This window comes from Diadema antillarum, unplaced genomic scaffold (assembly GCF_040938485.1).
Source record: "Diadema antillarum isolate AM-2024a unplaced genomic scaffold, OU_Dant_1.0 scf00000049, whole genome shotgun sequence".
NCBI lineage: Eukaryota > Metazoa > Echinodermata > Echinoidea > Diadematoida > Diadematidae > Diadema > Diadema antillarum.
In genome coordinates, this window is record NW_027270938.1 from 2850788 (window position 1) to 2877468 (window position 26681).

The 26681-nt window shown below is 39.9% G+C and overlaps 2 protein-coding genes across 2 annotated transcripts; one reads left to right on the forward strand and one right to left on the reverse strand.

Annotated features, from left to right (window-relative positions):
- The first annotated feature begins 3950 nt into the window (after positions 1–3950).
- On the forward strand, positions 3951–9488 carry LOC139715475 (tRNA (adenine(37)-N6)-methyltransferase-like). Its single transcript, XM_071627047.1, has 4 exons — positions 3951–4220; positions 5004–5164; positions 6039–6581; positions 9241–9488. Exons 1-4 carry the CDS (start codon positions 3964–3966, stop codon positions 9486–9488), a joined length of 1209 nt encoding a protein of 402 aa, XP_071483148.1. The 5' UTR covers positions 3951–3963.
- Positions 9489–16199: 6711 nt separating this feature from the next.
- On the reverse strand, positions 16200–21622 carry LOC139715526 (protein JTB-like). Its single transcript, XM_071627093.1, has 4 exons — positions 21613–21622; positions 19048–19225; positions 17743–17825; positions 16200–17145 (listed from the first exon to the last, which is right to left on the reverse strand). Exons 1-4 carry the CDS (start codon positions 21615–21617, stop codon positions 16983–16985), a joined length of 429 nt encoding a protein of 142 aa, XP_071483194.1. The 5' UTR covers positions 21618–21622; the 3' UTR covers positions 16200–16982.
- Positions 21623–26681: the final 5059 nt, after the last annotated feature.

A 26681-nucleotide genomic window follows, 5' to 3' on the forward strand; every position in this document is an offset into this window, starting at 1 on the left:
GAGCGATCTGAGCCCTCTCTCGTGTTTTGGGAGATTTCAATAGTTTTTAGTTTCTAATTGCGGTATCGAGATAGAGATTAACGATGCTGTGTTTATCAATTGGTTTAAGCAGGGTAAATAAAATCCCATCTTATACGGAAGCGTCAAAGTGTCATTCTACTTTACGACACGACGAGATATTTCAGCTTGCCTAGTTGACGGCATAAAAAGTTAGTCTTCATGGTGATTGTGGATACATATCTGTTGTATTACTCATCTTACCATAATTGCCACCATCGCGGGATGAAAAGGCTACTATACGATTCGTGATATAGTACCTGTAGTGGACAGATATAGGCCCATAATAATCAAGAAAACCAGGTAAAGAAAACTGACTCAACTTTGTTGATGAAAAGTACATAAATAGGCCTATTTTCCCAACTTATGTATACTGGCATGATGTTGAGGATATATAATGCCCAGCTGCCTGATGAAAAGAGCTACACTGTATATAGTATAAAGTCAAACACTTTTTATGCATGGCTACAAAAATGAAAATAAGTTAAATTCTATTTATACTCTTTCCACAAGACCGGCAGGATAACACCCTTCCTGCTTCTATGATCATCGTCGGGATGATATATGATTCTACGCCACAGATTATTCACTCGGAATAATTACGAACCTTATCTCAGTTTCGCCTGTAGTGTACCTTCAGTTTCTGATTAACAAACATATGGAATTACAAATATTATTTCATTGTTCGATTAAGGTACCTTCGGAATAACGAAACCAATCTTTATTTTTGTATTACACTTTTGTATAATGTAACAGTTATAGCCAAAAAAAGGGGCCTACTGAAAATAATAATGATGGTAATGACAAAGATACTTGAATAAAGGATTATAAAGATAATGAAAGTGATACTATTAGTTATTATTGTATATTTCTAATTGTATTAAATATTTTCCTTACAGCATGATTTTTATGTTTTTTTTTTTGGTTTAGATGGGAATTCAGATTTTAACTTCTGGCGAGATAATTAGAAACCACTTATATGACTTATTATTCCAAGAGAACCAATACAATTCTAAGAGGAATCAAAACTTTAATTGATAAAAATCAGTTTTGCAATGGCTGAGAAATCCCAGAGCAAAGCAAAGCTAAGAAAAACAAAACAAAACAAAACGAAGTGATTATAAGAGAGAGAGAGAGCCTGTGTAGGGATGGAGATCAGTACCTCACCATTGTATTGATATTTTCTATCGGCCCAGAGATCAGTGGGCTTTTGTGTGTGTGTGTGTGTGTGTGTGTGTGTGTGTGTGTGTGTGTGTGTGTGTGTGTGTGTGTGTGTGTGTGAAATATTTTAGAATTTACTTCTGAATTTTAGAAGATATCTCACAATCATTTGTGAATTATTGTTGAATTTCGACTCAAATTTCACGACCAAATTGGCGGTTTGCGATGTCCCTTCCCGAGCTTTCATTATATACCCATCGGCAGAAATTTATCCTTATCGGTCACTCGCCAGAGGCAAAGTTCGTCACTTCCGGCTACCCACCGTATTGTATCGGATCGCAGTCTGCTGATGAATCCGACTTGTTTGTGTTGGTCAGTGTCAGTCACGCGTTGATCTTGCCTCATCGAATCACCGCCCGACCTGTGTCTGACACTATTAAACCTGATACTGTACATGTACTTGTACGAGTCGATCAGATTCATCAGACTGCGATCCGATACACCTCGATTGGTTGGCCAAACAGCTTCTCTTCCGACCAGCTTCCGACGAGTGACAGCTGTGAGTAAAAACGAGGTATTACGCAATCGAGTAATGAATGTCCACTGGTACTTGTGTGGTATGGATGGGTGCACATCACACACATGCACAGCGACAGTAGGCAAGGCAGGCCTATTCGTGGCCGGCTCACAGACACACATGCACAGGCGAGCAAAAGGACAAGCAAGATTCTGTTTACGTTTCCATTGCTCTTTCAAACAATGTTTTAGTAGAATGTGAGTTTCGTGACAGACTTAAGTTTTCACTTGTTTTTTGTGTTCTTGATTCTTGAACAGTATTTCAGTGGTGTTAGTTTTTGTCTTATAGATGTGTGTGTGTGAGTCTGTGACCATCGCGAATCAGCAGAAGAATGTGTAGTCCCACTTATATAAATTGATGCTGTCGTATAGACTACTGTCAATGTTTCTTCTATTGTCATATTGATCATGATCTTCTTCAAAATCTTACTCTTGTGCGCTCAGATCAGGACTTCAATCAGTCCCAACCTCAGCTCAGGGTACAGGGCTCAATATAAAAGTGGTGGCCCTGTTGCCCGGGACCATCACAAATTCGGACCACCAAACCGCAAAAAAAAAAGAAAAAAAAAAGCGGGTGACCCGATCCGATTGGGCAACTAAGAAAGAGTGAAGACTCCAAAATTGGCTTTTGATCTTAAATTATTCTTTGGATTGTTTACATTTCCTTTATTTTTGGCCATTAAATTCACAATACATAATACGTACAAGTTGTATAGCGCATTTATATCAGGGCTGCCACCTCTCACTCATGACATTGCATTGAGAGTGAGACTCGCTCATTTTGGTCCTTTCTCACTCTAAAACTTTATTTCATTTGCATGCATTTCTATTGATCTCACTCATTTTGACTCCTAAATTATAGCATTGGCCTATGGGAGTCTCACTTTAAACTAGTTTCCAATGTTGACAGCCCTGTCATATTTATAAATATCTCTATGGCATGCGCTAGTGGAAAAAAAGAAAGAAAGGAAAAGGAAGTGGTTCTGGCCACCAACATTTCAAATTTATAAATGACAGTTTCTAGTCTAGTGGTAGTAGCCTGAATGGGCCGCCAATGAAAAAGATAGTGTTGAGCCCTGCTGTAGTCCCTACCATTGTGATAATCAAATTGATTTAATCATTTTACTGCTGTTACTTGAAACTGTAAACTCTTCAATGTCGCATATCTGCTAGCTGCTGGCTGCTGCAAATGTAAACTGCAATAGATGGATATATTCTCACAGTAATCAAAAGCTGATATTTAAGCTCTTTCATGATCCTGTCAGCCAAGCCACACATTTCTAGATTTTAGACTGAATTTAATACCAAGCAACAAGACAACAACACTGGATCATGTCAACATGTGATATGATTATGTTGGTTAATCACAGGGCTGCCAACCTTGAGTGAGAGTTTGGCGTGAGACACTGCGAGGGAGCGGAGCGGCCTCCTGGCTAGCACCTGGCGGCCTGCTGTGCGGCCGTACGTACGTACGTACTACATACACAGTCAGTGTAGGCCTATGTAAAGCGATGTAAAGCACACGTCATAGCCATACATGTACTGTAATTTGCCAAAAGTACAAGCTACGCTCACGTGGTATAGGTAGAAGCCAATCGTAATCCAATAGCTCGTCTTTGCGCGCGAACCGAAAACGATTATTATTGGTTAAGCTTTACACCCGGGCTCGAAAATATCGACATTTTGGGCTTGGGCATATCGATATTCGGAATATCAGAGAATTTAGATATATATATATTTTTGTAGTCATGTACAGTCCATTTAGGGGGTTTAGCGTGAGATTTCGTTTATCAGAGTGAGACAGTCAAAATTGGTTGAATTGCGTGAGTCTCACGCTCAGTGCGTGAGAGTTGGCAGCCCTGTAATCAAAGTACTGTGAGAATGAGTCCCAAAATGTAATGTTATGTGGGGTTTGTAAAAATCCCTCATTCTGCCTCACCTTCAATTCAGAATATGCCTACAAATTTACCATTTGCCTTTCTGAGCTCTCAGCTTAAGCACATTTTTTCTGTTGCCCGTGTTGGGGGTCTGCTGCTAAAAGATTATTGTCAAAACTGATCCATACCTTGTTTTCTTCTCATGACTCTGTCTACATTTTCTTGTAGGTTGTACCATACTTGCCTTTTAAGGAGAGCCATCCAAGTTGAAATATTCAAATGTCTGCACTTCATGATGTCATCAAATATAAGCCACATGACCACAGCATGCGCTGAAGATGACTGTCCCGGAAAGAAGCCGATGCCCCCTAATAGAATCAGTCAGGCATCACCCATCGGCCACATCAAATCTTGCTTCAAGAGTAAGAATGGAACGCCTCGGCAGCCTACCGTGTGCAGCTATTCCAGGGCTAAACTGCGGATACTGAAATCCGTCTTCCCTTGTCCAGATCACTCTCTGGATGGCCTGGCAGAATTTTCTCATGTTTGGTATGTTTGTCAGTCTCTCTGAAATCTCTCTTGAAGTGTTGCAGATGAAGTAGTGTCCTCTGACAGGTAAATAGTTCAGAGGAGATTGTTGTTGTTGTTGTTGTTGTTGTTGTTGTTGTTGTTGTTGTTGTTGTTGTTGTTGTTGTTGTTGTTGTTGTTGTTGTTGTTGTTGTTGTTGTTGTTTGCCATCATAGCTGTCCATGCTGTACCCTCACGAAAGCTTTGTGTGCCCTGCTCATGAATACAAACTATATATTTGACTTGTACAGTTGCAGTACCCATGATGGAGATCAAGATATTTCAGTGAATCACTAAAGACTCTAAAGGCATATCCTCTTTCACTATTCTTCCCTTTCTCCTCCTAATATTTATCTTGATGCTACCCTCAGTATCAAAGTGATAGAGTGTCTTATCACAATTTCTGTGCCACATATTGCATCAAGTGAACTCCGTCCTTTGCACTAAGACATTGTTAGGTTGTCTTTTTTACTTTTCCGAGATTTCCTAAATGGCCAATGCATATGTCACAATGACGTTCATGTATGCAGGATCACTAAAGGCATATCCTCTTTCACTGTTCCTCCCTTTCTCCTCCTAATGTTTATTTTGATACTACCCTCAGTATCACAATGATAGAGTGTCTTATCAAAAATTTCTATGCCACATTATGGCATCAAGCGAACTCCATCCATTGCACTAAGACATTATTGTTAGGTTGTCCTTTTCCTTTTCCAAGATTTTCTACATGGCCAATGCGTGTCACAATGATGTTCATCTATGCAGGATCCTGTTCGTGTTCCATGAAAACAGCAAAGACAGCTCCAGCAAAGCAAAGGTCAAGCCACCCAGACTGAATGGCCGGAAGGTTGGAGTCTTTGCCTCCAGAAGCCCACATCGACCCAATCCCATCGGGTTGACTCTTGCAAGGCTTGATAAAGTTGAAGGTACAAGCAATTTTATTTGACAGGATGTTGCAGCTGTAAGAAGCAGTTATGCACAGGGTGCAACAATATTTATTGTGATAGAGCTATTCTGTTTACTCATTTTTCACCTGATGTACAATATATCTTCCTGTATTCATCAGCCTAAAAAGGGACTGGCATCTCGAATTTGTAGTGGTATTTCTTTTCTTTCTCTTTTTGGAATAAAATTGTTGTGATATGATGAACATGGGCAAGAACCTGTAAATTTCTTATCAATTTGTATAGGTAGTCATCATTTTTTTTTTTTCATAGTGTAATCACTGAATATTCACTTAACCAAGTGCATTGCCCATGATTGTTCATGTAAAGAGTTGACATAGAATGTTGCCATAGTAATTCGTTTTATGAAGATGAGCAAGCATATGATCAAGAAAGAATATGAGAATGAAATAATTAAAAAAAAAAGGATTGATGCATGTCTAGTTATGTCTGTGCACAAAAAAAAAAGAAAAAAAAAATCTGTCTATGGATGCCCAATATTTGTATTGTGAAGTTGTGTATTTCTGAGCAATGGAAGTTGTATCATATACATTTATATGTTGTTGGTTTTTTTTCCCAAAAGACCTCCATGATGAGTATTCTGACATAATGAACTATACAGATCTCAAAATGACCATTGTCGTACCAAGAATGTGATATCATTGTGTAGAAATGTTTCACTGGGCTATCCACCCTGCACTATGATTACTGGTATACTGTCAGTTATACGTGATGAACTGAATTATGAAATAAAGGTTTCCTTTCAGAATGAAGTGTAGTGTGCGACTTTTCAAGCACAGAGGAAATGAGGAGTTTCACTGAAGTGTTTTGTTTCACTGACATCAATATATTTCAGGAGACACATTGCACCTATCTGGGACAGACATGATAGACGGGACGCCCGTTCTGGACGTGAAGCCATACGTTCCAGAATACGACTCCCCCAAACCCATAACAGAGTCACCCGTTGGGAACCAATCTCTCCAAGCCACCGCATCTCATGGAGAGGATGCTACTGGCATCAACAAGAACAGTAGTGATCAGACACATGACTCGCTTAGCAATGTAGGCACCATTGACAGGACTAAAGATGACTATGAAAATGGAAGTTCTGCGACAATTCCACCAACCGCCGATACCACGAAAAGGATAGGCCGGCATCCTCCACCCAGTGAAAGTGGTTTCAATAAACTTTGTCAGGTGCAGACAAGATCTGCGTCTGTTGGAGCCAGCTCTAATGGCAAGATGACTGACAGTGGTTCTAGTAGCACAACGCAGGAAGGTAGTGGGGACGATGTCAGGGTTGCAGACTGGGTGTGTACCCCTCCAATCAAGAAACTGGGAGTAAGGTTTACGCCCACTGCTGAGCAACAGCTAGCATCCTTCTGGAATAAAGGAGGTAGGGATGAGAATAACTGTTTTCTCTTTCACTCTCCCTCCCTTTCCCTCTCTTTCTCTCTTTCCATCTCTCTCTCTGCTTTTCCTCTGCCTACGCCCCCCCCCCCCTCAGGCGGTCAACCATTTGCGCATATGATTGTTCCAGATTCATAGAGATGCCCCCTTTAAGGATAGTTGATGGGTTAGGATTTTGACCCCCTATCGTGGGCTTTTGAAAGGGAAGTCATCAAAATTATCCCCCTATCATAGAAGGGAAGCCTGCTAGTGTACCTATAAGCAGGGTGATGTGCGTGCAGCACGTGTGGCGAAATGTCCTGCCAAGAGAAGACCAGCCCGGCATGCTTTGCAGCAAAACATGCACAGTACATTCCGGAGAATCAGGGCAAAGACCAAGAAGCTGCATTTCCCCCTATTTTGGAATATTCGTGTGAGTTTGAAACTAACCCCATTCAGGACCCCATTTCAGAATTGTTCAGGACAGATTTGAAAATCACCCCAGATTTTGGGTAGAAAGTAAAAGACCCCCTATTTCAATGATTTTGGGGGGATTTTTTTATTTTTTTTGAGAATTGAGCCCCTGAAATGTACCCCTTTTCCAGAAAAGGAAAAAAAAAAATGGAATGCGCATGAGGTGCAGATGACCACCTGAGTGGGGGACGTAGATCTCTCGTTTTTCCTCTGTCACAAGGGCGTTGCCCACGGAAGAATACCATGAACTACGACACAGTGCACGATGGCTCCTTGAATACTTTTTAACTAAATCAGTTTGATCTTGTAATTTGTCTTGTCAAGTCAAGAACCAAAGCAAGTGGAAAAAAACAAAAAGAACAAAGGAAATATTTCCAAATACCGGATAACTTATTACATTACAGAGACCCGCACACGCTATAAAAGCTATACAGTTTACTATACAGACCAGAGGCAACTACAGTACTTCAAACTGCACACGGAATGTTCCTGTAGCACCGTCGAGGTGGGGCCCGACGATGGGTGCGTGCACGCTCGGCGAGGTCGTCGCGGATGAGGTTCGTCCGGCAAGATACAATACTCTGCGGAGTCCTCCTGTAAGGGTACCAGTAGCCACGATGTCTACTGGAGTGTGTCACGCCGGCCTTAAAGGAAGCGGGATCAGTGACGTCCGGGACGGTGATGTGGCATTCGGCGGTCGTATGCCAATGGGGACACGGAGCTGCCGGTACGGTTTCGTCACGTTTCTCAACGGATGCGTCCAGGAGCATCTCCAATGCAGCTGTACGAATACAATCAAATTCCATCATAAAATCTATCCCAATATCATAAGATTTATGTGTGCTGGGTCATTAATACTAACCACAGAGGTTCTGGATAACATCGGTCATTTCATAGTGCTCACTTTACACCATTGCCGTGAGACAGCCGTGTACATTTAACAATTATAGCCCCTTACTCCTCACATCTTTATCCACCTATGAACGCAAACACATGATTATTTTATCCATTCGTGTGCACATAAACAAACACCCCAGTTTTGGGAAAATTACAGAAATCAATAATACAAAAAAACAATACGAGTATTTTACCTAACATACTTCCTTATTATCTTTCCATACAAAATGATATACTTAATAGTGCGTTTCTTTGCACCATGCACCTTGTATACAGATAATGATATCCTTCTGCGCACTTCCTGTTTACATATTGGTACTTTCTTATCCATGTCATAAACTCTAATCATTAACAGTGCACTACATTACTCACAAATTTATATCCAATTAAAGAAAAATTTACACGTTGAGCAATTTTTTAACACTCTGTTATTGAGAGCACTTGACTTCCCTCTTTTAAAAGGCAGGGGGAATGATATTACCCATGACATGATATTAGTAATAAGTTGAGGAAATGTGAAGGTTTTTTTTACGAAAAAAAAAAAGACATTTTGTGAAACTTTCTTTATATTTTCCTTATATCGTTCTATGTATGTGACATCAGAAACTGTAGTAGTCTTCTCTTCCAGCAGTGACTGCAAAGAAGCTTTAAAAATTCCTAACTTTTGAATGGATTGTCTGATTTTTCTCATACTTTCATTGATGTGCTCTACTGAAGTTGCTGCATTCACTCAATCCACATATACGAAGGTGAATATGTCCTTTAACTTACCTGTGAACTAAGCAACATCAGTTTGGGATGGATTTTATTCAGGGTTATGCAAGTCTAATCCACTGGGTGTGATGAAAATATTGTCATCACTGCACAAACTTCAGTACTTTTGTTACTGAATTCCAACCATTTTCTGCATGAGAAGAGAAGATTATTTTTTTGTGGAGCTGTTTGAGTAGCATTTTACACTGTATTGTCTTTTTAAAACTTCTTGTAGTAGATACTGAAATAATTTTGTTTTCGAGATATAAAAAAAAAATGGTAGTATAAGACAGCATAGGACACTGTAGTGGGCTGTTGGTCAAGTAGGCCCTACTGTAAAAGTGGAAATTTTAGCGGAATTAAAAACATGCAAAACTTTTTTCCCTGGTCGAGCACGAAAAATTAGTCACATGAAAATATCCGCTTTCACAGTATGTACGTGACGGCTGCCACCCACTCCCTCCCCCTTCCGTTACCTAATAAAACAACGACAACAATAGTTTTGTGTAATGCTGGTTGTCCGTTTGACTGCATTGTTCTAGGTTCTACTCACAGCTTGGAGTTTCTCAGGGACTACGCAGAAGCACGCCAGGCGATAGAGGAGATCTTGGCGGCAGATCCACGTTCAGTCTACAGGAGAAACAGCTGCTCAGACAGACTCTACTACTTCACCCTTGACCTTCTGCACATAACCAGCTGGTTTGGCCGCGACTTTGCTGAAGTGCTGCACATTCAGCACGTAGCTGAAGCGGAGGTCCCGGAAAAGAGTCATAGCAGCAAACTCTCCTGAAATATCGTCATCTTGATCTAGCGAGGATTTATGAGTGAAAAATTCTAAGCGTGGCAATTAGAATCTGTAATTGAAATCAAAATATTTCTGATAGTCTCTGTAACATGAGTGTAAGCAACTGTTAGATGTCTAGTAAATGCACTAATTCTACTCTTATCCAAGAATTCCATACAAAAAACCTGTTTCCACAGTATATTTAGCAATGTTTCTTTTATTTTGTAAATTTTGCGAGTCGACTGGCATTCGCAAAATAAATAGCTAACAAAAATGTTGCTTCCCATCACACTTATGACTGTCTATCACAATCAAAGGTGGGAGATGAGGTGAGGTAACAATATCATCTCCTCACAAATTTCTCATGGTTTGTAGCAAGAAATATGATAAAAATCATATTATTGTTTAATGGTTCAAATCTAAACATAAACAGAGGTGATCTCGATTTTGGTTTATAAAATAAAAATTTTTTAACAGTATGCGCTTGTTTGGAAGGGAAGCTTCCTTAAAAGAGACTTTTAATTCAAAGTGGTAAAATAAAGACTTAGTGAATATCACTGTAATTAACTTCAGATTAACATTGATGGGATAGCCATCAGAAAACTAGACATTCAGTGCCATTATTAAGTTGCCATTTTCGTCGAATGTTTAACATCACAGGATGGTAATTTCACACCTTGTATGTTGTTTTCCTTCTTTGAACGTGTAAAACTCCAATGCATTTTTTGTGACATCCTTTCTGCCAGTAGGACCCCTACTTGAAGAAAGTATGAAGTGCTTTGAATAGTGTGTTGCAGTTTGTGTGTCCTGTATGCAACCCTGAAAATTAGATTTTGTTCATAAGCTGGTACATTTTAGAGGAAGGTAATGCAGACCTTTCCTCAGAACAATAAAACTGGCAAATTCCTTATGATGGAGGGCAACAGTAATATGGACTTCCATTGAATTTATTCGGACCCTTTAAAAAAAAATGCTGACCCACTATTCTTGTTACAAAAGGAGAGCATATCCTCAAGTTGGTGACATGAGGATAAGTTTTTTATGTACATGTATTTCTCATACAGAGACTCTTAGATGTATTACCATTGATCAGATTTTATACATGATGTTGAGAGACATTATCCTTCATCAATCATGCAAAATTTTGAATTTTGGAATGTTTGCAAAAAGGCCGTATGACCTTCTAACATGTGGTGGCTTAATTTCAGACCATGTTCAACTTTGCTGACTGAGCTGCATGGTGATGTTAAAAAATACATGATTACAAAAGAGCACTCCAGCATACAGAAATTTGGGGAGTTAAAATGATATTATCAAGAAAATTACAGTGCACTCCCGTTACAATAAAAGCATCGGGACTTGCGGTTTTCTTTCATTATGGCCAAACAGTAAAGTCTAGAGAGATTATATACACAAAGTACATACATGTTGATCGTAATTTCACTTTAACATGAATTTCACTATAATCGCGTGTTATTCTGAGATTGCATTGTGTTTATATGCATCACTGTGCTAATAAATTGTTTACCGACTGTGCCAATTATCTTCTTTTTTTGTTTATTTCTTACTGACTGTGCTAGTAGATTGTTCATTAAATGGATTACAGCTGTATCATAATGCTACTGTCACAGGAAGATATCTGTTCACTCTCAGATATTAATTGTCCCCGCCGAAAGAGTTCGAGCAGGGGACTATGAAACGGGCTCCGTACGTGTGTGTGTCCGTCCGTCCATCCGTCTGTCTGTCTGTGCGTCCGTGTGTGATCAAAATGTTCAATTTGCTACTTCTCTCTCATTTATGAGCCAATTTTGATTCTGTGTGCTTTATATGATAGCACTACATGGGAGCTTTGAAACTTCTACACAGAATTTCAGTCGTGACCTTTGACCTATATTGTACATTTTGCTTCAAAATGCTACTCCTTCGCCATTTCTAATCCGATTTTGATTCCGTTTGCTCTATGTGATGGCACTAGGTGAGGGCTTCAAAACTGCTACACAGAATTTTGACCTTTGACCTTGATTTTTGACCTATATTGTACATCGGCTACAAAATGCTACTCCTTTGCCATTTCTAACCCGATTTTGATTCCGTTTGCTCTATGTGATGGCACTATAGGTGAGGGCTTCAAAACTTCTACACAGAATTTTGACCTTTGACTTCTTTGACCTTTGACCTTGATTTTTGACTTATATTGTACATTTTGCGACAAAATGCTACTCCTTCCCCATTTCTAACCCTATTTCGATTCAGTTTGCTTTACGTGATGGAACTAGGTGAGGGCTTCAAAATTTCTAAACAGAAATTTGACCTTTGACTTCTTTGACCTTTGACCTTGATTTTTGACCTATATTGTACATTTTGCTACAAAATGCTACTCCTTCGCCATTTCTAACCCAATTTCACTTCTGTTCGCTTTATGTGATGGCACTAGGTGAGGGCTTCAAAACTTCTACACAGAATTTTGACCTTTGACTTCTTTGACCTTTGACCTTGATTTTTGACCTACATTGTACATTGGCTACAAAATGCTACTTCTTCGCCATTTCTAACCCGATTTCAATTCCGTTTGCTTTATGTGATGGCACTAGGTGAGGGCTTCAAAACTGCTACACAGAATTTTGACTTTTGACTTCTTTGACCTTTGACCTTGATTTTTGACCTATATTGTACATTTTGCTACAAAATGCTACTTCCCGCGGGGACATATATTACGCACCGCGTAATTTCTACTTTTCCTTGTTTTCTGTTTGCATTCTGAAACATTTAACCATGGTTTTTGCAAGTACGTGTACATGTATTTTGCAATATTTGTGGCTCTGGCAGCATGCAGGACCATGCAGCTCAAATTGATCAAACTTGAAATACAGTATATAGTGCATTTGATCTAATAAGACTGTCGGGAGTTGAGAGCATTTTGAATTCATCCATCCATAAAAATTGCCTGTCATTAGAACTCGCAACATACAGCTATTACTACTCATTTTGTTGCACAAATGCAAAAATTAGAACACAGGAACAGAGATTTTGTAGAAAATGTTTCATTGTATTTAATTCCGATGGTATTGGTACAGTAGAAACATGGAGATATGCAACACAGTACATGTACACTCAAGGCAAGAACAGCTGATGGTTTACTTTGTACATGAACCACAATTATGCTTACAACCGATAATGATGTCATATTATGGCATCAGTGATTCGCATACAGAACTAATCATATTATGTATTACCAATCATCTCGTATAGGTGCTGTATGATCAGTATATTTGCTGCGTTTTTATTTTAGTGAATTTTGTGCAATATCTGTGATATTATTAACTCCCAAAAATAGTGCCTCACCTAACACAGATCATGTGTTACACATTGTCTCCAAGGGATATACACCCTACTTTTTCTCTTGGAGGGGATAATACACCCTTACTTCTTCCTCATTCTATTGCCACTGTGGTTATTTATCACAACTTCCAACACTTCAACAACAACAAAAATGTCCTTCAAGTACCCGTTTGTGAAATATAATGCAAGCAAAATACATGTTCATAGCAGAATGTATAATATGCATGTACCAGGACATTTCACATCACAGTGACTTCAGTGAATAGCATTTAAAATTAAGCAAGCATAATGTTGCAAGTCTCATCAGACACTGTACTGTAGAAGGTTACATGACATAGTCAAATGAAACAGTGATTCATTATTGCACTCAACTAATAAATTGCCCTAAATCAATGTAAATACGAGTAGACATGACAAAAGAAATCATGGGCACACATACTTGGGCAGGATTTGAACCTAAGACCTCCTGATCTCCGGACAGGCATCTTATCCACTAGACCACCAAGCTTCCGCCCGAATCCTGCCCGAGTATGTCTATGCTCATGATTTCTTTTGTCATGGCTAATACCAAAACACTGATCAATTCAAGTGCTTATTTACGTTGATCTAGGGCCATTTGTTAATCAGTTGCAATAAAAACAACTTTACGGAAGAATTTCATGAATTTGAGTGATTTCATTATTAGTCAAAACCAGACATGCAAATCAGATGAGGTCAATGATGTTGTCATCACCTCACTAGTCTCCCACTGACCTGCACACACGTTTGCAAAATATCCTCTATATGAAATCAGAGAAGAAATCTTCATCATTTACATCAAGTTTTGATGCATGTCACACATTATAAAATGGGTTCAAGAACGTAGCCAATAGGAAGCGCTGAAATGAGTCACGTGGGCTTTGATTACTTTAGTACCATTGCACTGCAGTACCAGTGCGCACTCAATCAGTTGTTACAGTGCGTCGCGCGCTACTATACGCGCTGTCAATCTTGTAAACAACTTCTAGTTCGGGCTGCCGGCCAGCCTTTCTTGTGTGCATAACATATTATGTGGCGTACGTATACAGTACTCTTATACGTACAGTACTTACATGTGCGGGATTTCCGAGTGCGACATGCTTGACTCCACTCTCTCGAGCGAGTGCTACATGTAGCTGACTGGTATTGACCCACAAAGGTACGTGATAAATGCTGTTAGTTTTCGACCCATTTTATAAAACAAATGATGCACAGGATTATTTCGTGGCGTTAGTGGAGATGCAGCTCACTCTCGGGTATTTACAATGTAGTGCATGTTTCACAATTGTAAATACCCTCGAGTGCGCTACGCCTCCACTAACGCACTCTATCCTGTGCATCATTTGTACACTAACAATGGCGAGCTTCAGATCTGCAATGCTTATCCTACGACAAAATTATTGGGCAAAATATGTTGTTCTGCACACGTGCCAGACTGCTGTTTCTATACTGTCCAACTCGGAAGGAGGCACGTCATGGTAAACATTAGTATCGCAGCTCTAAAGCTCACTATTGTTTGTCTATGATCACTTCATGGGGAAAACGGCTAAAGTTGCTGCGGTATCAACCTACAATTTGTAAAACATGATTCTAATATTTGTGTGTACAAACCAGAGGGAGAGTTATGTGCTGGTGATACTACTACCAACTCATCCCCTATGCATACAAGATATTACCAACCTCCTTCCTCTGTGAAAAATGTACAACTTCAAAATTTCGTAGTCTCATCTTTAAGTTTGCCATATTTGCTGATATTCTCATCATTCTGTGTCTGACTTTATTTTACCAATCACTCAACTTGAATGTGGTGTCCCATTGCACTATGTGGCATGTGAATTATAGTTGTGTGTACAACCCATCAATTATGTCATTCTACAGCATCACATGGTTTGTATCTAGATTTGGTACATACTGTCAAATCTAAGTCAAGCTCAGTGTGTGCAAAAAGCACATGCATTACCAAGCAATCAATGATAATAGCTATTTATAAAATTTTACAAGAAGTTGACATGTTCACATTTGTACCAAGCAATAAAGATTAGTATGGAATGTAAAGTCTGGAGGCCTGCCTTAATTGTTGGCACATTACAAGGAAATTCTATCAGGATAAGACCCCCCCCCCAAAAAAAAAAAAAGGAAAAAAAGAGAAGAACAAACAAAAGGATCAATTCCAAACTTTAGGATAGTTTTGTTAAAATGATTCTCTCTCATAACCACATACAGGTATATACCAATTACCGGTACATGAGGTGATAACAGTAAGTCATGGCTTCACAATTATCAGAATGGTTTGATACAAACAAATTCTAGCAAAACTGTCAAAAGTGTAGCTACTTTAAATTGCCTCTCCTTCAAAAAGTAGTCATTTACTGACTCACAACTCCACAATCATTTCATGAAGATAGTCTCTTCTTCCTCATCTCGAGACCTTGCCAAAAATTTTGTGGAAATTTAGAGGAAGCGAAGGGGAATACCTCTCAATCAATTTTCAAGTCCTCAACAATCACAAATTGCATCAAATTAGTAATGCCTGTGATGATCAAGTATAGAGTGGTCAAATTAATATCTAACTTAGTACCTCTTACACTGCATACGAAATCATGCTATTACACTACAATACTTTGATGCGCACAATCTTAAAACTAATAACCATGATCTGCTACTGTGTTCTATCTGATCTGGTTGTCCAGATCCAAGACACTACAAGGTTGTCAATCTTGTGGGATACAGCCTTCAAACACGCAAACTCGGTAGAGTTGTACATACATGTACTTTCATTCATGTTAGTCGTCATCACATGTAGCCTAAATCACAGGGTGTGTTTAGGGGAGAACTAGGCAGATAATAAGGGCACTAGATCCCCTACCAACTGTTCCACTTTTTTTTTAGGAACACCTGTTTTCCTCAGGAGTGAAGATGCTTTATTATTTTGTCTTGCACTCTTATTTTTGCGATGTACGGGAGGGTACAGTAATGCTAATTTCTCTTTTTGCAATGTTCATTACCCAAATTTGTTCCTATTGTATAGTATATATGTATGCTCTAGGGCCAAGAGTCTGCAGCTAAACTGCTCTATCACATTCAGCACAAAGCTCTGGATGCTAATAGTGAAATATTTACCCACAGGAGTGCTTTTTGATTCGATTAAAATGAGTAAAAGATAAGCAGCGAATGGATAAAATATATGACACCAAAAGATATGATGTCATCTACCTGGTCATCCTACACTTCAGCATTGAGTGTCACACCTTTACATTTTCTCCTTAAAAAAGAAGAAGTCAGAAATCAATTCTTGGACAAAACAATGGCATGCAGTACATGTCACCTGTTTCTGGTGTTTTTACCCCTTGTACATACCTACACAGTCATAAGGCTGGTGACAGATGCCTTCCTTGGATACAATATTGATTTCATTCATTGTTTCATCATCAGCACTAACATTTTTCTAGAACTGTCGATTTGCCACAGTATGAGAGGGATAGTAAATGCATCAATTATGTCATTTAGGCTTACCAAATGACCCACCAAGTACTTGAGTTACAATAACCATCATGTTAAGAGTCGCAAGTATACATGTCCTTTACACAACAGTGTGTGCAAGTCTGCCTCCATTTAACATTCTACCACATATGTCTTACAAGCACGGCATGTTAAGGGGTAAGACTCCGACAAATTTAAAGTCTCTTTGGCGACAATGATTTCCAGATCTCATCATAAATTCATTTAAGCAAAGATACATGTAAGCACCCAGACAGTCTCCACACACACATACACACACACACACACAAAGTCCTTCAAACTATGTGGTCAGCAAGTGCACGATAATACCTCGAAACACACTGTGAAGACATAAGGTGCTACAGCCATCCATGTGCATTGTTTAAAGCTGCATTCCAATGTCGGCTCTTAAAGTCTTGTCTCGCCAACCATGTCAAAGTTCAAGCTCACACGTCCTGGGGCCAGTGTAGGATAAAACCTTTAACATACTCATTCATTAATGATGACAGTGGGAGCTACAGCCATACATGTGCATCATAAAAGCTGCAGTCACACATCAGTTAGGTCTACGCTCATGATGCACTCCAAAAACAGTTCATGTGTGTGAAGTTTCTCAGATTCAGTCCACCCGTGCCGGAGGCTCTCTCACACCGAGTTTGAAATCTGTTTTCTGACTCGTTCCGCTGCTTCACGGTTCAGCTTCCTTCTCCTGAAGAAGACGACGGTGCAAGCGAAAAACCCGATGATTAACGTGACCCCTTCAAAAATCCAGAATGACTTCTCCACGGATTTTCTTGATCGCGGACAGCTGCACGAATGTAAGAAGACATCAGGACCATAAAATAAGGTACTAAAACTGAGTCCATTGAGCAGATTTACCTACACTGCTATAATCTGGCTATATCCTCTTGCATTCAATGTTGACAAAGTGTGACCAAATTAATCTTACAGTTGTATACCGGTGTACTTGTAAATCCTTCAAAATATTATGGCACATATGCAGTAGTAGTCAATGTCTTATGATATTCATATAACCTATATTTTGGACAGTCTCTACACAAATGTGTCTATGGAAAAACCGATATAGCAAAGCTATCACAATGAAAATAAACATATTTATTTATATCAGTTATTTTCACATGTACATGTACATTATCACTTATATTTTTGTATTCATATGTTTGTACTCTCATACCCCGAGAGGGGGTCGATAGAGTCAATAAAATCTTACAATCTTACAATCTTACAATCTTGTGTGTAATAGCACCAGGGTCCTTTTGGGTATTCATTATTTGGGGTACAAAGGACCAAAACGCTGAAAAAATATCCCTTTCCAAAATACCAACTAAAACGAAGGGCACAGTGCACTGATATGGAGTACGGGAGAGATTTTAATACTTCTCACCTTTTATAAACTTTCTGGTTTGACTCTGCACAATGAACTAGTTGATTGAAGCCTGTCTCATGGCACGAGTCTGTCAAAACTTTCTGCAATGTCAGAAAAAAACAACAGCAAAATTAATGTGAATTCACTTAAAAATATTGCATGATATATCAAAAATAAAAATGTGCTCATCAATGTTTAATGCTAATATGGCACTGCAATGTATACATACATGTAAATAGTCACTGACAAGATTAGACTACTGTAAACGTGGAAATTTTCGCGGTACATTAATTTTCGCGGATTTCGCGCTACGCTCGGCTAGCGCGAATATATCTTCACAATTTTCTACGCACATTTTGAACGGGATGAATTGTGTGCGCTTCATCGATGATACTGCTACGTAGTACAATGTACAGGCATGTTTACGCTACTAGTACTGTGCGAAGAGACGATACCCTAGATTGCTGTGTACTGTAGCATGCATGTGTGCACCGCACGCATCGATGCTACAGTCCCCCGTGACTACGGTACTAAAGTCACAGCTGTACTACGTATTTGAGTGCTTGTACTCGCAGTCGAGCCGCTCGCTACGTCGCTTGTCGTAGCAAGCTATGTAGCAGAGGCTTTGGATGAAAGCAGTTAATGTGTACTACAGTAAAGTAACCTGCTGCGGAGCGCGAATTTAAGAACCCGCGAATACGTTTTCGAGCCGCTCAGCGCGAAAAATTAATCGCGCGAAAATATTGACGTTTACAGTAGATCCACACACTTAAACATACACACACAAACACACACACACAATAAATAAATAAATAAATATATGAATAAATAAATAAATAAACAAATAAATAAATACAAAAACAAACAAATAAATAAATACATAAATAAATAAATAAATAAATAAACCCTTGTCAAAATAACAGCATTGACATATTCTTACACGCACACAGCTTGTAAGCACCTACACTGTATTATTAGTGGGGGCACTATGGCATAGCGGATGAGACTCCAAACTTCCAATATAATTGGAGGGCCGGAATTCGATTTCCGCCCAGTGATTACATCTGCATCCTCGGGCAAGATGTTTTTACCCACCATGTCCCTCTTGACCCAGGTGTGTAAATGGGTACCTGGCAACGCTCGGGTAATAATAATGGCAGGGCTCTCTGGTAAAGCAGAGGCAACACTGGAAAGGCTACCCTGGGTAAAGAAGACCTTTTTATCATTCTGATCTATAGCTTTAAAACCAATACACAACCACACCAATTCCCCACCACTATGGGACATCTGTGCACCAAGAGCATATGGCGACCCAGGACTTACTGATGCAAAGGGGTGACACGGGGCACAGGGGCCAATCGGCAAGAAATTTTCCGTCTGCCAACATGGTGTCGTGGATGACGTGTCCCTGCTCTCCTGGTCCTCGGAGTCCGTCTCCTGTTGGTTGGCCTCCTCCTTGTTACTCTCATCCTCCTCCCCTTCCACCGGATCGACTGGAGCACTGCCACATGGAGAGAATTGCAAGCCAAATGTTAAAGTAGAACTAGAAATGTCGCTATGGCGACTGGTATGCCTCCGCCATAATGCATGATTCTCCTAATAGGTCTAGATAGTACATGTGGACAATGTGTGATTACATTTTCACAAAACTGGCAAAATATTGAAATGACAAGTTTGTCAGAAATGTGTTGAATGTTCACCTTCCTTGAACTTGGTTTAATTGGATGAATAGGAGAGCATGTATTTGGGGATTTAAGGACTTTAACTTGACTTTGACCCATTCATACATTTATGCATTGAGTAATTTTCATGGTACTGGTATGGAGAAAAAGTGCAATTTCTGTACTGAATAGTAAATTGTTACTATGTTCATCTGGCCTTAGACCTTAAAATTCATAAGATAATCACTTTCAGGTAGAACATGCATAGATATGCAGTAAGTTTCACGATAAATTGAGCCACTTCCGAGATATGGAGGAAAAAGTTAGTTCAGCACTTTCACTTGATCTTTGACCTTTTGACCTTTGAGGCAATAAAAAAAAGAAAAAGAAAAAAAACTCTCCAGATAATTTCTATTAGGTTACACATGCATACACCAAGTGTAAAAAAAAAAAAAAATACTAATCCTGCTGGCATTGCATGAACATGAGGGAAATAGTAACATTTTGAAGTGTTGCACTTGACCTTTGACCCCTGACCTTTGACCCCATGAACCCTACATTCTCTAGATAATCACTGCCAGTCAGTACATGTATATATAGTATGTTCCATGAAGATACCTTGAACAATTTTCCAATTTACAGAGAAAAAAAAGAAGTTTTAATACTTTTACTCGACCTTTTGACCTTTGACCTTTGACCTCATGACCCAAACTTTCACCAGAGAATCTAAATTGGGTAATACATGTATACACTAAGTTTCAAGAAAATATCTTCAGGCATTGCATAGATATGGTGGAAATAGTGAAATTTTATGTATTTGACCTTGACCTTTTGACCTTTGACCTTAAGCACGTGCACCCAAAAGTTGATAGGCACAACTTCACCCCCTAATACACATACATGCCAAGTTTCATTAGGATACCTCAACAGCTTTTGATAGTTACCTTGTCCACAAAATTCATTACGGACGGACGGAAAGACGGACGGACGGACGGACGGAAGGACGGACGGACGGACGGACGGACGGACGGACGGACAACCCGAAAACATAATGCCTCCGGCACCACTTCGTGGCGGAGGCATAAAAAACATAATGCCTCCGGCACCACTTCGTGGCGGAGGTATAAAAATGTTAACCTCTCCGCTGACCGTCACACTTTGTTGACCATCTTGGGGGAGCAGTCCTATCTTACAAAGCATTGTTGGAATCTCTCCAAACAGAAATGGGTTTATTGTGGCTTAGTAATAATTAAATCTGATCACGTTTAACAAGAGGCCAAGTTGGAGTCACAGTTAACTATGTACCACAATACAGATTTATACCAAAGGAACATCTAAGTCACAAGCCATCATTGGTCATACAGTGGATTCCCATTATAACGAAGTCCTCAGGACCGGCAATTATCTTTTGTTATACTTTTTATAACCGAAAAAAAAGACAATAAAGAACAAAAAGAAGATCATTTTACGGCCTAAATTTTTACTTCATTGTAACTGGAATTTTGATATAATCATGTTCATTATAATGGGAGTGCACTGTATTACATTAATTTCTTTGGACACTGGTAACAGACTTAGTCCAATTCAAAATTGATCTAAAACTTCCTAGGCTTCCCACTGAATATTTCTGGTGTCCTTCTGTCCATTTCAGACTAAAATTTTCCAAGTAGCTGTTGTGACAACTCAGTCTATTGCAAGATTGTCAGCTTTTGATTAAACATTATTAGTCAGCAATAGGTTAGAGATGATCATGTGATAGTCGACCATTTGTAATTATTTTTCATGGGTAGAACATTTTGGTATGTTCTCCGGCAGGACAATATCTTCATGTTATCAAATAGTAATAGGGTACCAAATCATGACATACAACAATTAACTTAACTCCACAACATTAAACAAGATCCTCCCATAATTTGAGACAGGAACCCACAGATATGATTCAGGAGAGTAGTGGAGTAATAACATTAGGGTATATCATATTTGTTCCCTCCCATGCACGTAATCATCTAGTCATTGTTTAATGGTCTAACAAACCTACAAAAGCTCATTGTGTGCTTGTGTTACAGTTTTGTTTGTTTGTTTTATTGGGGGCAGTGTGTGTGTGTGTGCGTGTGTGTGTGTATGTGTGTGTGTGTGTGTGTGTGTGTGTGTGTGTGTGTGTGTGTGTGTGTATTTCCTGTGTCCCTGCAACACTTTTGAGGGTTGACTCTGCTTTTTACAGGCTTACCTCATACTTGTCAAAGCATTGATGCTGAGTAGGACAATGATGAAGACAGCTGGAATGTACATTTCAATCACAGGGTTCCACATACTGCTTATGGATATGCACAAATCTTGGATCCAAAATAAACCTTCTTGGTCAAGTGCTTGCAGACACCTATCAAAAGAGAGAAAGGGGGGGGGGGGGCAGAGAGACAGATATAGTCAAGAAAAAAAATACAGAGCAGTTAACATATGCACACACATACAAAAAAAAGAAAAGAAAAAAAAATCACTTCAAAACAATAGAATCATAATTTGATCCAAGGTGCACACTGGGGTACATTTGAAAACCATGACAAGTGGAGGCCTGCTACAACAGAATTTATGTGCATCAAAGTGTACACTTGTTGGAAACATTCGACTCAAGTCAAGATTATTTGGGTGTGTGTTTACTTACACAGTAGCGATACAATGATGTAAACGCTGTGTGCAATATCACAGGGATTCTTGTTCAATATTCAAGTTGGGTCAGCTTTATCCAACTGCATGGTATCCGCATGTTACAATACCAGGTCTCTAACTTGCACAGATATTTAATTACATACATGTACATTGTATTTCCACATGTCCACCTAGCATCTGCACCTGCCATGGCTTTATGAATTTTTCCAAACACTGTTTATAACAGTCTTCATCACTGATACATCATCAAACACTGTGACATTGGCAAACAAATGAATTACCAATGTCACAACAATATTTTTTTTCTGCAATTCCAAGGCTAATCTTCTTTTTTTTTCCAAAGGCAAAGGGCTTCTAGAAGATTCAGGTTTTACCGATTATTTTTTTGACATCAATGTAACGATACACATATTGTATGAGTCAAGTAGAATAAAGAAAGGTTTCAGTGTTACATACGGAATGTCATTTGAATCATTTAGATTCTTCGAATGAAAACAGAATCCAATCTCATTCTCAAGATACCATTTGAGTTTTCAGCTAGAGGTTAGAAGTAGAACTGACTACCTGGTATCAATTTTTTAAAAGTATACTTAATGATGCAGTGTAGATGTGGGAGTGATCATTAGCATTTACAAACAAGTTGCGTAGCTAGGGAATGCTTGAACCTTGAAAAAAATATGTAGTATTAATGCTAGCCGCCCATAACGCAACCACAAAACCGTCCAAAATTTGACCGCCTGCTACATGTAGAAACCTACACATTGTATAAATGCTTTGGTGAACAATCCCTCTCCTCCCCTTGGCACGGGAGGTTGAACCCTGGTAACAAAGTTACAAATAAGGGTGCCGATAACTTGCACTGCAGTGATCGCTATGTAAAAAAGGAAGCAAAACAAATTTAGATCTAATCCAGATTGCATAAATTGGATACAACACTGTCAACAGTAACACATTGAACTCCTCAGGCTGATAAGCAATGGTCTGGATCCTTTGCATGGCCATATGGTGAGTAACAATTATGGAAAATGGATATCCAGAAACAGTATAGTTGGGTGTCCAACACATCAACACGTTGACACCCTAGGTAATGTTTTTCTATCAATAGATACTTTTTTTGCCTGAAATTTTACTCACATGTAAAGAAAATACTCTGAATTCACAAGCGCACATTAAAAACCCGATTTGCAGTATGGTAAGGGTACCACCTATCAGCAGGGTACCTTGTTGATATTGGCACCCTGCGTATCATGGCTGTTTGCGTATAGAACGAAAAGGTACGCGTGGGATTAAGTGCCAATAGCTATGAAAACAATAAAAACGAAGAAACGAAAATAAAACTCATAAACAAACTAACAAACAAAACTAAACACGTTTCAATTACACATTCGCTCAGTAACGAGGCATGACTGTGAAATTCACATGTATTACTTATGGAGGGAGGGGGTGCCGATTGTGAGGTACCCTTTTCAGCCGTGCGAAGAAAATGCATCGCACGCACTAAAATTGCATTAATTTACAACGGAGATTCAGAATCAACAGAACCTGCAGGACGGTCACGAGATTCGAAACTACAGTACTTGGGTTGCTTGGGTTGTTATTTTGACGCACTCAGTTGCACTGTAATTTTGAAACCAACACCCCTACCACACAGGCCTACTCTCTATTGACAATACGTGTGAAATGCACGTAATGCTTTTCCAATGTGCATTTGCAATCTAAACAGTAGAAACCCCTATCATTGTTTTGCTGTTGATCTTGTTTATTATCAGATTTTTCAGTAATATTAGGACATCATCAAATCCCCAGTGACGAATGTAAAACCACTGCACGTAGTCTCATCTGTTGGTGATCAAGACCGCTCTTTACGCGCAATGCCATAAGAGGGGTGTCGGTTTCAACATAGGTTTCTAACGTTACACTATACACGTATACAGCTACGTGCCTACACTCCAGCGGCTAGTGTCGATGTGCATGTGTTGGACACCTACGGCCAAGCACCTGTTGTGCTTGTGCTGGGGGATTCTTTTGTCCATAGAAACAGACGACTTATTTTGAATAGCCAGTTGGATCGAACTTGACTCCATCTCTCTTCCGAGCTCTTCAACCTGCTTGATCAAATTGATACTTCACTAGACACCACCACTGCACCATTACTAACACTCAAACACTAACAGTTAGTAACACAACAGGATGTAAAAATATTCAATATGAATTGCGGAATTGTAACGTTAGAATCTATCAATTTTACAGTAGGCTCTGTACGATACAATCCACCTCGTTAATAAACCGTTTTACCACTTCATCAATACATCTAGATTTCTATAAGAAGCACTTTTTCACGAAATTTTGCTCACTATTAAACGTTACAAATGAGTGACTGATAACATCAGTTTAACTCACCCCTCCAGCTACAGTCGAATCACATGTAACACTTAGAACCATGCTCAGCTCACAGGTTGATCAGGATCGATGAAGTCGAGTGACTCAACGTGGACGACAAAACAACGAAACTCGACTCGTTGGCAATAGGGAGCTTTAGATTTTGACGCGCGGACGTTTGAGCCGACGCTTGCGCTGGACGTTCTCCTCTCCCTGCGTCGTGTGGAAAAGTAGCTTTAGATTACGCTGGGACGCAACGTATAAAAAATAAAATCACGCCCCATATGATCAGTGCATGAAGAAGCTCTCTACGTCGCAAACTGTGCGGACGTGAAAATAGCCCAGTACGCGTAGTAAACAACTCAGGCGACGCAAGCTAAAAATAGATTGACTTTACGCGCGCTACTGCGCAAGCTCAGATCATGTTTTTTTCCTTTGAACGTCCGCGCGTCGAAAATCTAAAGCTCCCTAATAATGAGCTGGCGGCGCGGCGGCTGGCAAGCTACAGTAGGCTGTGAGGGGGCAAGGCTGGCTGGCATGCAATGTCACACACAGGCACGACGACCAGGCACGACTGGGCACGACGTGTGTATTGCTTTGTGCTTTTCTGAACTTGTTACACTGCCATCTGACGGCCGTAATGTGACAGCGAGAACTGGCTATTTTTAGAAAGTGTCCCACACGATAAATGACGTAAAAACGGAGTGAATGGTATCACTGATCAGCATTTCCGAACAAAGTTACGTTGGCCGTAACGAACAGAGACTGAAATCATCGTATAAGGTAAATATGCCCTATCCTTCTGTTAATATGTATAAGGAATGATAAGGTGGGTGCCATCAATTTAAACCATGATAAGTATAAACTCTGAAAAAATTGTTAATTCTAACAGCTTGCAAACGAGGTTGTTGATTAGCTACGTGACCGAGACTAGACTAACAGTCCCATGCCTTCAAATTGATGTTTGTGGTTTGTTTGGTTTAAGCCCAAACAAAGTTCTGGTACGCCTGCAAAAGTTGTCAAATTTCGCTCCCAAATGTGAACGTATGCTTAGGAAATGTGCAGGATAACGATGTTATTACAAGATATTCGATGGGTAACGACAAAAATGCGAAATATTAACCAAAAAGGTTCAGTCTCAGAACTTACCCGAGCGGGGTCAGGCTAAACTCGGACTCGGGGATAACTCGGCTTCGCTTTGACGGCGGGATGAGTTATAATGGTTGTCCCTCTGATTGTACAGTGTTGTCCTATGGGAGCGGCCTGTATAAACTAGCGCTTCGTGTTCTGGCTACTCGCAGTAATGGTCCGAGTTGTTACAACGCGCGCATCCAAAACCTCTTTTGCGCGCATGCAAAATTAGTGTGCGCCTGTCAAGCATCTCTAAAACAATCAAAGGCGCTTGATAAACAACAACAAAAACTCCAAAGACCGCGCGTCTCAGCAACTGAGGACCGCGCGCTGTCATTTTTGTTTTGTTTTGTACAGGATTACGTTGGCACGCACTTTCCTGTCCATTCGCATTCAGTTAGGCCTCATTTGGTATTATGCTGTGGCCAGTAGAATGTGGTGATCACTTACTGCGTGTGAATTGTCTGAAGTAGGGTCAAATTTTTCCCGAGACCGAGTTAGTCTGGAGCCTTCTGGAATAAAAGTCGGTTTTCCTACTATCATTATTTTTCTCAAAATACTCCAAAATGACTCATCATTCCGGCAAACCGCGTCAGCCAGGTAAGTTTCTTAGTGGACTCTTTCGATATATTGCAAGCAAAAATGAAATGGTGCTAGACGGGTTCTTAAGCACTTACCGAAACTTAGTTTTCACTTTAAAGGCAGCCGATCGCCATCCCTTATCAGGTACGTGTAGAACTCCGAACGACCAAAGTTTGTGCATGCAATTGCGCAATGCCAGACTCGATGCTATATCCATAAACGTGTGGGACAATGCTGCCACTGAGAGAGACACGTGTGTGTGTGTGTGCGTGTGTGTGTACGCATCATACACAAACATTGTCACCACGAGCTGCAGTGATTGGAGGAGAGAGGCCAGAAAACGTGTGGCTCTTTTGGCCTCTCTTCATGTGCATGCGCACTGAGAGTGTGCGTCCATTCGGAAGCTCTCGTGGCTCGCTCGGACAGCCATTTTGGGTTAGGAGATTTGTAGCATAGAGCTCTTGTAGGTTAGCGTGTTGTTCGCTGACCCATTGAGCCAGCGCTATTCTCATTCGGGGTCACACTACATTTGATGCAGAA